This window comes from Anguilla anguilla, chromosome 10 (genome assembly GCF_013347855.1).
Source record: "Anguilla anguilla isolate fAngAng1 chromosome 10, fAngAng1.pri, whole genome shotgun sequence".
Classification (NCBI taxonomy): domain Eukaryota; kingdom Metazoa; phylum Chordata; class Actinopteri; order Anguilliformes; family Anguillidae; genus Anguilla; species Anguilla anguilla.
The window spans coordinates 38,500,272-38,513,187 of record NC_049210.1 but is presented as its reverse complement, the minus strand read 5'-3'; the positions used below and the strand labels follow the sequence as shown (position 1 = coordinate 38,513,187).

General features: G+C 42.4%; 1 protein-coding gene across 2 annotated transcripts; it reads right to left on the bottom strand.

Annotated features, from left to right (window-relative positions):
* Positions 1 to 8,442: 8,442 nt before the first annotated feature.
* sub1b (SUB1 regulator of transcription b) lies at positions 8,443 to 12,294 on the bottom strand. Of its 2 annotated transcripts, none has more exons than XM_035435853.1 (5): positions 12,148 to 12,294; positions 11,363 to 11,432; positions 9,563 to 9,679; positions 9,217 to 9,325; positions 8,443 to 8,832 (listed from the first exon to the last, which is right to left on the bottom strand). In XM_035435853.1, the coding sequence occupies exons 2-5, from the start codon at positions 11,429 to 11,431 to the stop codon at positions 8,753 to 8,755; spliced, it is 375 nt and encodes a 124-aa protein (XP_035291744.1). In that variant the 5' UTR covers position 11,432; positions 12,148 to 12,294; the 3' UTR covers positions 8,443 to 8,752. The 2 variants fall into 2 exon arrangements, with proteins under 2 accessions (XP_035291744.1, XP_035291745.1); XM_035435854.1 differs by lacking the exon at positions 12,148 to 12,294 and adding an exon at positions 11,835 to 11,853.
* Positions 12,295 to 12,916: the final 622 nt, after the last annotated feature.

Below are 12,916 nucleotides of genomic sequence, written 5' to 3'. Positions count from 1 at the left end.
TTTCAAAACATCAACATTATGCACAATGAATCACGATGACTTACATGGCTTTAAGTGTGATGGACAACATCGATTTTGCATTGACTAGAATGGGTAGACACCCCTGGTCCTGCATTAGAAGCGATGTTTCTGAGTTTTGTTCTGTTCAAGCTCGATTGCAAGAGTTGGATGTATGATTAATAGTATGAATGGTAAAACGCAAAGCACCTCCAGCACACTGTCATCTGCATTCATTAAACCCAATAGTTCATCCAGTTATGTAGTTATAAGTTCGGATTGAGCAAAAACCAGGAACAAATCGGGCACTCTAGGACCGGGGCTGTAATAGAATGCCAAATTAATTACAAAGATACGTCCAGGAAACAATGGAGTACTCTGAAAAATGTCATTAGTAATTAGTAACATATAATTACAGTGAAAAATGATGCATCGTGGTCATTCGTTATCCCAGCAGACTGCAGTGGGTTAAATCACATTGTGACAAAACAAAGACAGAAAAAATGGGAAATAACTATACTATAAGTCCAGCAAATACCCAATAAAAAGGAGAGTTCGATGTCATAAAAGTAATGTTTTTCGGAACGAAATAATAATGTTGCCACAGTTTAATTCCAAATTGTGCTGCAGACATTCCACTAAACTTCATTTAACCTCCAAAGTGTAGACATAGACCGTGTTCCCATGAGAACACATTAAAAACCCCTTCACATCATTAGGGGTCCATTTTACTCCAGAATATTCCATTTATTAAACATTTAAAAGAAATGGAAATGTGAACTGTAGAAAAACATTGTAAATTAGGCTTGTGACTTAATTAGTGAAGTGATGGTTGCCTGGGGCTTTCTTGATCGCCCAGCATGTGAGTGGGACATAAAGCATTCAGTTCTCCCCTTGTTCAGTTGATTTGTCAGTTAAGCATGCGGGACTGATTGCCTTTTACCCGAAGGACATATTTTGTCCCGTTTTCCCAGAACTGCGCATATCACACCCTGCCTGGTGATTCTGCATTTTGCATTTTTAAAAATTACTCTAATTGAACAGGGAAGTAAACAATGTCTAAATCACTAAGCACTCACAATCTAATTTAATCTTTTTTTGTTTTTTTGTTTGCCCCTGTATATTTTTCATTGGCCCTGTATGACTCTTTGTGAAACAATGGGGGGGGTGGGAGGTGGTCCCCCATTAAGTAAAGCAAGTTTATATAGTGCGGTGTAAATCATTGTGGAAAACATCAATGCACAAACACTACTCAGCTAGACAATGGGAACATGTGGCTTGGAATTCTATTGGATTGCACTGGATTGCAGCAATCAACATGCTTGTTTTCCTTAGGTATACAGTAACCATGGTGATAAAACTCTACTCTCGTGGTGGACTGCCTAGTGGCTATCAGCAGAAGACCGCACTGTCTGAAATTTTGTGTCATATGGAAATACCCCAGGAGCAACAGAGCGCATGAGGGGAAAGGGATGATCTCATCTATTCTGTCAGCAACACGTTCACAGATTACCGCTTTGGGATCAAAAGCATTTGCATATTCATTGGCTCGTGGTGCGGCCGCGTCTTTTCCGTTACACTACTGCATCAAATCTAAGTCAACCCGTTTCCCACAAAACAGAAAACATCAGAAATGTGCATATTTGTTACATAACGTCCTCGTTGGGATTGAGTTTTTCAGGTCGCAAAATGTTCCATTTTGGAATTGTTTCACCATCACAACACTCGCCTCACAAAAAGGCATTTGCTATGAATTATAGGTGAGGGTAATAGTTTAGCTTGTGAAAAAAGCATGCAGTTGTTTACGCAAAATAAAGTGCAGCTCCACTGAATCCAGATATTCAGCTAAACAGATACAATATTGATTCATTCTATCTAAGCACTGGGGTACAAATGCAAAAGGGCAAAATGGAAAAGTATTGCAGACTTGTGGATGCACCCCCATGTATACCGCATGAGAGGCTATAGCACTGGGATTATATACCAGTCAGGGCTGGAGGATGCTTAAGGTCAGTGTGCTACTATTGGCTGTGGAATGTACATGCTCACCAATAACAAGAGCAGATAGCCCCTGATCATACAGGACAGAGAAAAGCGGATCGCTTCGCAAACATCCCGCACATGGCCCACAGTTCAGATGTGTTTCTGAACAGGAATGCTGAATGTTGACATTGTCTGTGGCTGGCCCTTCTACGTAAGAGACGCTCCCTTGCCTGTTTGCAAGTCACAGATCACCCCACGGTGGATCCACGTCTCATGGTCCGTCTCAAGATCCAGTTACATGTTCTTACTGTGTGTACATTCTGTCCTTGTGGAAACAGACGCGTTTGGTTACTTGGTGAGTACAAAGGCATTACACGTCAGTATACATTCCCCGGGGTGGTAGCAACACTACGTGAGTACACAAAATGTAAAGGCCACGGTGTCATTCACTTGTAGTTCTCAGGGATAAAATGAGTAACTTGGGGATTAGCGTCCTTGGAGGCTCTTGAAAATGGCCATTCTGTTTGGCACACATTTAAAGGCTTATTAAGGCTTGAACTATTTTAGATGTTTCTGATTTAAATGTGTGTGTGCGTCTGTGTGTGTGTGTGTGCGTGTGCGTTTATACTATATATGTATATAAGATTCATTATTTGTACTTGTAAACCGATGTGACTGAAAGACTGAAAAGGTTCATGTAAACTCCCTTCCAGTCAAATGCCGTACTTAAAAACACCTTTGTCTGACGTTTGCCGTACGTACAGCCAGTCAGTGCTGATATAAAATGGCTGTAAAATTCTTGTACACGTGCGCTGGACACTGGCCAACCGAACAATCGCCCCGTGCTCATGGTTTTGATGTGGGCCCTTCAGGCTGTACCGTCAAACCCAAGGTTTTGGGTCCGTAATGAGTTCCTTTCCCAACTTTATCTTTTTCCATTAATCACCATGTGTTTTCCATAGAAAACACACTAAGTCGTGGGAGGACCAGCATAACGAGAATTTATTTTCCACATCTCCAGCCAACTCTTAGCAGTAATTAAGTGACAGATAGGTGATATTATTTGCTAAATGCAACACAACTAATGGCCCTATGTAGCATGGACACAGCCAGGCCTACAAAATGCTGTAAAATGTTTGGCCCCGAAGATTTTATGTCATGATTTCAATGTCTCATGTTACACATTTGAAATAAATATCAACACTTCAAATTGCAAACACTAGTCATAAGATTTGTCAGCATGTTGTTAATTTCTTGACGAGATAGTAGTTTGTTTTTTCTTCAGAATCATTTTCCGACAGCTGTACTGTATGTCAGACTCCTTCTGGGCCACATTTAACACAATATTAATAGCACAGCTAAATATAAACTACATATTGCATCTAGGAAGACTAACATCACTTATATGCTTCTACAGCTGCTCAGTGCACATTGTGACTTATTGCATAATCCTTTTAAGAACTCATGCTAAGGCGATTGTCATAGTAACTTACTGAGATATGTTAGGCCCACAGCCTCACAACATTGTGTTGCTGGGCAGAGACATGCTATCCTACTGTGCTGCTAGAAGTAAGTCTGTTTCGTTAGCCAATAAACCCTGGAGTCTAAAACCAAATGACATTTTCCTGGATGCTTCAATGCTAACTGTGGACTGAATACCTGTTTTTCACCAGTTAAAAGGAAGTGAATCTCTGCATCAGCTGTCAGTGAGGGATCTCCGTTTCACCTGGAATAGGAGGTGACCAGACCGCCTGGCAGGTTCATAATCCTCCCTTGGGCTGGTGAGAAGGACCACCTTCAGATGACCCTGGGGGGATGGGGGCCTCGGGGGTTCTGTGGAAGGAACTCCAGGTGGGGAGGGAGACTCCTCGCAGCAGGGCTTTTTTTCAGTGGGTCCGATGAGGTGGCTCTGCCCCAGCTAAGCAGGGAGCGATCAACAGGCCGCCGCATTCCACACCGCTCGCCGGCCAACGTCAACAGCCGCGGGCAGCGAGAGCTCGGCGCGCTCGTGGCACAGTGCCGCACTGTCTGCGTAACCCGAACACGGAACCACGCTGCGTCTCAGTCCTCCACAAAACACCACATGTGCCGCCGGATTGACAAGAAACAACACTATAACCTCAATCCTGCGTTTTCCGCAAGACGTTTCTTTGGCTCCGGCTACTGCTGATGCACGGTCATGTACGGTGAAAAATTAATAAATGGCCGTTGACCAAAATCCCATTTGGCCTAAGACATTTCCACCATGATTTTTATTACATATTTATTTTGAACCAATTTATAATTTGCATACTGCTCTAGTCGTTTAAAAAATTATGTAAATGCGCACTATTGACGACACAGATGCGCTACACATGTTGTTCTGCATTATTATTATTTTGGTATATAATAAATAACAGATACAAGGTTGTAGACGTCATTTGCAGGAATGAATAACATTATCTTTGGCTCGATGTCTGAGTAAAAGATCACACCTGGCCATTAGGACAGGGGTGTTTATCCACCTGTAGCCATCATAAAACACTGAAGTGCAAGTCGGAAAGGTGGAAAGGGGAGGAGGAGGAGGAGAGATGCCAGAAACAGATGTCACGAAAGGGTGCAAGTATACGGGATTTTAATACTTGTAGGAAAAGCTAGCTAACCAATTATAGAGATGTGATTGCACTGGTGTTGTCTGAGAATTCATTTGCCAAATTATTGCAATCTAGTTTTAAAAAAAATATTATTACTATAATTATTACAGTCGTAGTTGTAAAACTTGTCATTATTGTTATAGTTTCAACAACAGAAATAATCGTTCGGATAGTTAATACCTGGCGTCTGCATATTCAGAAGCATGATTATTGGCAACGCAGGCCAGACGATATGCTGTCAGTGTAAACGGGCATGGTGGAACTGGCAGCAACACAAACATCTCTAGACTGGAGTAGGAAGGAATTCGGCGCTGCGGTGTTACATGGTTACACGGACATTGCTTCCTGACACCGTAAATTCCACACTTTTTCGCATTAAACACCCGCATAATATTCAATACTTCCGAGACAGTCCTGTGCTAAGCCAACAGTCTAACAAGGCAAGCCTTGCTGGGAAACTGAAATCGACGCGGTTGTGTTTATAAGATTTCACATAGGCTCCTCAAGAACGTTTTCAGTTAGGGAAAAGTTTGGTGAAAGAAACTTTCGGAAAAGGTGAGGAATGAGAACCGGTTGTGATCATAGGATGAAATAAAGGAACATTTTACCAGATCAGACTGACACTGAATTTTTGCAGCTCGTACACAATTTGTTACACATCTGGCACGTTGGATATTTTTGTGTAACTAAATAATGCATAACGTATTGCATAATCGTTTACAACATAACAGCACATTATACATTACTGCATAATCCCCGAAAACTGGGCAGCTGTTTTTATGCAGTTGATTGTCTTACATGACATCTCGTAGAAAAGGACATAATCAAGCGCAGTTGGTATGAAGCTTATTTCCCGTGGCCAACTCCATTTTTTCCAGGCCGAAGTGCAATACAAGAGGAAATAGGCTATGAAATTGTTTGGGTGCACCTGAACAATCTTACAGTCACTCAGAGAGAGGGTTTTCCTATCGAAAGGCAGTGGCTGAAGGGCTCTTGGAATAACAGGGTGGAGCAGTTAGGGAAAGTTCCCTCCCAACGCTGACAAGCTGAAGATGAATTATCCTTCCTCTTCCAAAAATCTGGGGCCCGTAAAGTTCCTGACACCATGTGTCCATTGTTCAGGTAATAAAAAAGTTGAACAAATTGGCCAGATCCCGCTGCAGTTTAATAACTGCGCCGGGCCACTGCCAATACCATCTCTGTCACGGTCAGGAAATTCAAGGAACCCCATAATCAATATGCATTTCACATCTCGATGGAAGAACGCATTCCTTCCACGAAATGGGATCTTTTATATTAGCCTCGACGGAGCAAAACAACAGAAGAATGGGGAAACCCATCGAGAGGCAGCTGGAAGGCTTTCACACCTACATTCCCCCTCTCACATTAAAACAGAGATGAGACACATCCCCCCCACCCCGTCCTAGATTGGTATTACCCCAAATAAACGAAACCGGGGCTTTGAGGTAGGCTAGCAAACAGTGCAATTTTACACCGGGGGTTCCAGTGAGCCTGGGAGGAGACCTGGGGACCACAGACATCGAAGCATGGGTGCGATGCCGTATTCCAGATCACGCAAATGAAGGCAGATGTGGACTTTTCCACCGGTGGAGGCATCTGCAACCGGAGCCCACCGAAGCCCGTCTGGCCTTTTCTTCCGTCTCCCCTCCCTGTTCTTTTTTTCTTTCGCCGTGCGCTTCGCATGCCTCAATCCATCATAAAAAACCATTCCAGGGTGACCCCCTCTTTGTGAAAAGCAGCCGTTCTGAGAACCCACTTTCTCAGCCGCTGCTGCTGCCACATTATCGAGTGCCTGCAGGTTTGCTTGGGTTTGGCCACACAACTCAGAGCAAGAAAAGAGCATGCAAGAAAAGAGTATCCCTTTCAAGGCTGATTTTATGGGAGAAGCCTCGCGTGTGTAAGAGAGGATATATCCTTTTCATTATAACTCACTGTGACAGACTTTTAGCACTTCATCGCATGCCTCACTTTGACAGCTGGGCTGTGGATAAATGGATCTGCAGATGTTACTTCATATCTCTTATGACACAAATAAATCATTACTATGGTTATGCTGTTAAAAGGCATCAGCTATAGCGTTCTGAGAATCCACATTTGTGGCCATCGCTCTCTTATGGTCATGTAGCACAAAAAAGCCAAATCAGGCAATTAAATAATATCTGGAACAATGGGGGAGTGGGGGGGCAAAATCACTTTAAATCCACATTATTGAATAGGTGCCACATGTCCCTGTATAACATTGAACTACATCGCAAGAAGTGAATGGATTATAAAAAAATACTTTAGCATCTTGGAGGAAATTTTCTCCAAAACATATCAATGATTGGACAGATACACCGAATGTACCCTATCATTCAACAATATCCTAATGTATAATATTAAATTATATGAACGTAATTTTTTATAAATACAGCTTCTTTGTACGCTATCCATTTATCATAATAGCTTCTATATAGCACTATCTTAACCAAAAGCAGAAAAAAACATACAGATAGAAGAATAGTTTCCTTTGCTTTGTGCAAATACAGTCTTTCTACTTCAGACATGTATAGCTGGGATTCTGGGTACTGGGGAGCAAGTGAAATGAAAGGAACAAGGAGAAAGTTTGCAAATAGCACCACCTTGTGGCAAAACGTTTTTTTCCTCAACAAGGTCATGGAGGCTGCATTGATTCCACTTTTGCTTCCATTTTCTTTCACAATGTCTTTAGAGTCATTTAATGTTTCAAAGGATCTAACACTCAAAGACAGAATAATACAGGGTATAATAGCTAATTTCACAAATAGTACGCAGTCTTGAAATGTTAATCTTCATCGTCCATTTCAGAATTTCCAATTTTTCGCACAACCGGCATAAAGGTATATTTTCTTGATGAGCACACCTTTTCAGAAAATACACAACCACACCACGCATATGAAAAGCTGCAGCCCAGTTTCCAGTCACAGAGACCCCATTCAGTGGTAGTGAATGGTCATTTGTTCATCCATTAGTTGTTTGCTCATCCAAAAAAATAAATAAAAAAGAATACTAATTCTAATAAAACCACAATGATCAACTCTGGTTTGCGAGCCTAATTGCATCTTGGTACTCGTCCCCCCCGAAATCAGTGCACTAAAACCCATTACGCTTATCTTGTTTTTGCACGTCCGACCCAACCACGCTGGCCGACCGTCGAGTCCTGGGTATTCAAATGCGACACAAACAAAGGCCTTGATTAAATTCTGACATCAAATGCAATTGGGAGGATGGCCCTTTTGATCGGCCAAATTGAAAACACGTTTGTCACGCCAGTGTCTGGTCTGTGTCTACGGAGGAGAGGGGGGTGCGCACAGACCCCATTATGCCAGGATACCACAGGCAGAGCCCATCAAAAGGAGGACAGCGCGAGCACTGCCATCGGCTGCACGCTAAAAACACATCTACATCTGTCAGCCTTTATTCCTTAACACGATTACATTTCCCCCCCCAAAGTGAAGACAGAGTGGAAACTCTTACAAAGTTGAGTGCTCCCACGCTTAACAAATGCTCTCGTGCTGGGGTCTAACAGGGCTAAATACTCCAAACGGCCTGCAGTTTGCAAGATGTGCCTCGATCGATGCATTAAGAGACTTCACTCATTTGACTGTTCACGGTTGAGCTTTAGTAGACAAATTTACCTTTGACACAGCACTAACAATGCTAAACGGCAAAACAGAATTGTATTATACCCAGGGAATAGAGGGTAATTGTGATGCTTGGAGCGGGGGGGGGGGGGGGGGGGGGGAACAAGTTACGCAAAGCAGTACACAAAGACAAATTACAAAATAGGAACATTTTAAAGTGGAGCCCATTTATTGGCTTTATTGAACACTAACAATTGTACCCCATCCCAATTTCTCCCCCCTCCCTCCCCCTTCATTGAGCAGCCCAAAAATGACATGGTACCCCACTGGCATTGCACAGAACACACTACACAGCACATGCAGAAAATATTCTAAATTCAGTTGAACTGTAAAGATTCATGGGGCTTAAAAAAAAAAAAATCAGTCTGTTAGAAAACCCTTCTGCCAGTATAAACGTTGGCGGCAAAATCTAAAAACGCAAAATAAGCTCAACTTCTAAACAAATATCAAAGGGGTTTACAGTCTCTTCACGGCGTCGTCGATATCGGACATCTGTTCTTTCAGCTGCATCCACTGTTCCGCACTCAGGGAAATGCCTGCAGATTTGAAATGGACGTCAAGATGGTTTTATGTTTCTTTAACCAAGGCGTGTGCTGTCGGACCAAATGGACAACAACTCATCTGAAGCGAATGAGCAACGGGCTGAAGAACACTAGACTGGACAACTTCTCTGCGTTTATGGAAAGACTCTTTGCCTTGCTGACAGAGGTCCAAGAGGGTGGAGGCGGGGGGTGTAATCATCCTCAGCCATACACAACAAGTCACCCAGGATGATGTTGGATGACTGCTCGCTAGGCTAAGCCAAGGTAAATTCAAAAATGTGTGCTCTGCATGATGTCATCTTTCAAGGTTCATTCTGTTTGTCAGGTGTCTGACTGGAGAGCGGCGTTTTGAAATGGGGCGAGACGAACAGGGCTTACCTTTCTTCCCTGGCTTCATTTCCCCCGCCTGGTCGGTCCAGTACTCGCGGATGTCAATCAGGACTTTTCCTTTGAAGTCCCGAACAGTGACGTACCTCATCTTCCCAATCTTACACGCACAAACGCACACAAATACGCGCACACGCACAAAGCAGTTTGAGGAATCAAGCCGTACATTTCAACGAGATGCTCTGTCAAAGCAATGACTGACACTTAATGAACCAGCACACTGGGTTGATCTCCCATACCAGGTTGTCCTTCACAGACTTGTACAAATCACCCAAAAGACTCTCTCTGGGCATCGAACTGTAATGGATCCACCAATGTTAAAGTGGGCGCCTCTTACCTGGAACATGTTGTCTTCATTGCTGTCACCTTTGGAAGATGCACCTCCCCGGGAGCTCTCTCCAGGCTTTGGTTTCTTTGCTGGCTTCTCTGGTTCACTTGGCTTCTTCCTCTTAGCCTGTGAAGGGGGGGGTATCCATTTACTCACCAGCAAGACTTTCAAAGGAACAACTGCCTATAACCATCACCTACATGGCATTTTAGAGAAGGGAAGCACTGGCAACTCAGCAAAGGCGGTTATCAATGCAGCACAGACAATAAGGGAAAAGCACAATATTCAAATATATTTGCAAACTTTATACCAAGCTTTTTGCATTTCTCGCACATGGCCTAAGAGAAAAACTGGTAAAACACTGAATATTATATACAAAAAATGTAAAATAAAAAATGCACAGATAAGTGAACCGAGCACAGAGCTACAGAGTTTCACACGAGAAACCACCAGTTATTGACTGAGTTGGTGCAGCTGCCAGCCAAGGATGCATGCTGGGACATACAGCCGAAGGCTGACATTAGTCACATTAACTATGACACTAACCAACTATGACCACAGCTGTCGGACACAGGGCTTGGTCTTGATAGGGTGGTCATGGTTACAACTAAATTACTCAATCAAAATCTTTCAGCGGACACCTACAGCCTATCAGCAGTCACCCTCCAATCAGCATTCAGGCAATGCTGTGCAACTTGCGGTGAGTGCATTGTCACAGGCTTTCAGGAGAGTACAGGCCCCTCAGCTTCAGGGTTCGCTGTGCAGGTAGACATTACAGCAGTAACTGTAAAATTGGGAGGAATAATCTGCACCCCGATACTGGTAAATTACTACCCTCAGTAGCCAGTCACACCTGACATCCATGCTGCATTAATGCTTGTTACCTGCCAGTGTGGTACCAGTCACATTGCGTGAGGTGTACGCACACTGTGCATTTCTGTGCCCTTTTTTATATCAGGCTGGAAAATTGAAGCCTTTCATAAAAGTGCGTTCGTGAAATAGCTTCTTTTGTCTGCCATTAGGAGAATGTAAGCATGTCACAATGTACCACTGCACAATGATCCGGCATCACCCTTACTCCACATGCACACATACAGTAAGGGCTAGGCATGGCAAAATTCAGATTTTTTAAAATCGAACTTAGGACCCAGGATGCCCAATTATGTCGCGCAGTGAGAAGCCAGCCTATTGTAATGTGCAAAATATATTTTTACAGAAGCCGTACAAAGAGCAAGCCAAGGAACTATAGGAAAAAATAAATAAATTATCCGCCATTCATTTATGGACCGTACACTGCAAGGCTGGGAAATTTGTGCAAAGGCAGTAATGTCAGATCAACGAGTTTTGTGGAAGTTACAAAAGAATAATTTGTCACCATACAGGCAGAACTATGGACCAAAAACTATGTGAAATGTGCGTGGATAAAAATACCTTTAGTGGTCATGTCAGGTGTGGCTGAGTATGAATTATGAAGCCTAGAAGTTTCAGAAAAATCAGGCAATACAGAGTTATGCAAGGAGAAAAGAAGAATAAAAAAGGCATTTTTCAGTCAATGAATTTACTTTTGTACAAGAGAATGTGGAAATCAACTTTGAAGATGGAGATACCTTTTTATACCCTTTTTCTGTGTGCATGCCTCTTGACAGATTATGTTACTGCCCACAGTTTATTATTAAATATTATTATGCAAGGAAGTCTGGGATAGTAGTTGTGACAATGAATTCACAAGGTGGGAAAAACAACTATGAAAGCTGAGAGTGAACCTTATGCTGAGGTTATGAAAAATCAACTGGAAACCAATTAGCAAACCTTTGTCTCCACTTCACTGTCAGAGTCACTTCCAGGAGAGGATGACAGATCTTCCTTTGATTTTGGCATTCTGAAACATGAAGAGGAGAGAGACAGCGTGTGAGAGATAGAGAGATTACAATGCATTGTTAATTTCACTTAGTCAAATTACAATAAATATATGAAATGTGGTGCCACTCAGTTGTTTTTGGATGGATTTTGTATGTTTATGATATTCATATTATCTTGTGACCTAGGTGAGCTATATGAACTTTTAATAACAAATCGAAGGGTTTGTTAAGCGGTCAAGCAATGAAAACTGAGAAAAACCTCAGCTAGTTAGCTAGCAAACAACTTTTTACTCACAGTCGAACTGTTTACTAAATAACATCGATATAGTATATAGATAACACAGTGATATTGTACATCACCATTAACTGATGCAAAAGGAACAGTGTCAATGTTAATGTAGCTTCCAAATAAGCAAGCTAACCCGTTATCAATACTGTTCACGTGCACTCTCGGCACAGGCCTAGCAGGACATTGACGTTCCTTTTTTCTCTAACCATGTGTTGTCGGATAGCAAGTAGAATCAATTTCCTTCACTGGTGGTAACAGCTAGCTAGCAATCTATTCGCTGCGATTTTTTTTTTACTCAGTCATTAGGTGCAAAGGCAGTTAACGGGAAAGGCCCGTGGCATGTCGTACTTGCCAGAACTAGGTTTATTTGATGCATTTCGAAGCTTTGTCTTACTTTGGTCTCCCAATATTGCACTACTCCACGAAATAAAAAGTATGATACTTACATTGATTATACTGCTGTTGGTTAGTTGGCAACTAACTGGCTGGCTGGTGCGCGGTGGGAAGTATCCTTACGCCTCTTAATTCTCAGGGAACAGGTTCTATTGGCCATCTGTATGCATGCCGTTATTCGGTGGGTTATGGGGAATGAAGTTCTATAGTTTGCTTCGTAAAGCTGTGCATTTGCAGAATCACCCATTTTATACAGTAGTAGCCCTTCCACTTGATTTTAAAGATAACTATTACTAAAGTTTAGCCTTTTTCTATTGTATGAGCCTTTTGGAGTTGTCCTGCCAAAAATGAGAGAAACAGACAGAGGGGGATGATGGTACTTGTTGGGTGTCATTGTTATTTAACACCACAAAGTGTCATAATATTAAAGTAATATTTTTTAGGAAAACTCCTAAAATATGGAGAACACACCCTAAGTCTGAAATAAATATATAATTGACTATCTACTGGCATACTAGACTGTGTAGAGAGCACTGATGTGGTCTATAGAGGATAACAACCCTAACTAGCGTGTGGCCCTCGAAAAAAAGGTATAGGATGTTTCTGTGATGGGATAGGCACACATTTGTGATTGGACACCTAACATACATTTGCATGTAATAAAATATCATTTAAGAACACACACACACACACACGCACATGCACACATACTGCTGATGTCTGGTACTGAGATTGAATGCCAGCCGAGGGCCTTTCCGTGTGAGTTTGCATGTTCTCCCTGTGTCTGTGTGGGTTCCCTCTGGGTACTCCTGTTTCCTCACA

Coding starts and splice junctions, on each gene's coding strand:
- sub1b (XM_035435853.1), bottom strand. CDS start 11,431: ATGCCAAAATCAAAGGAAGATCTGTCATCCTCTCCTGGAAGTGACTCT. Junction 9,326..9,562: donor ATGAAGACAACATGTTCCAG/GTAAGAGGCGCC, acceptor TGTGCGTGTAAG/ATTGGGAAGATGAGGTACGT. Junction 8,833..9,216: donor AATGAAGCCAGGGAAGAAAG/GTAAGCCCTGTT, acceptor TCAAATCTGCAG/GCATTTCCCTGAGTGCGGAA.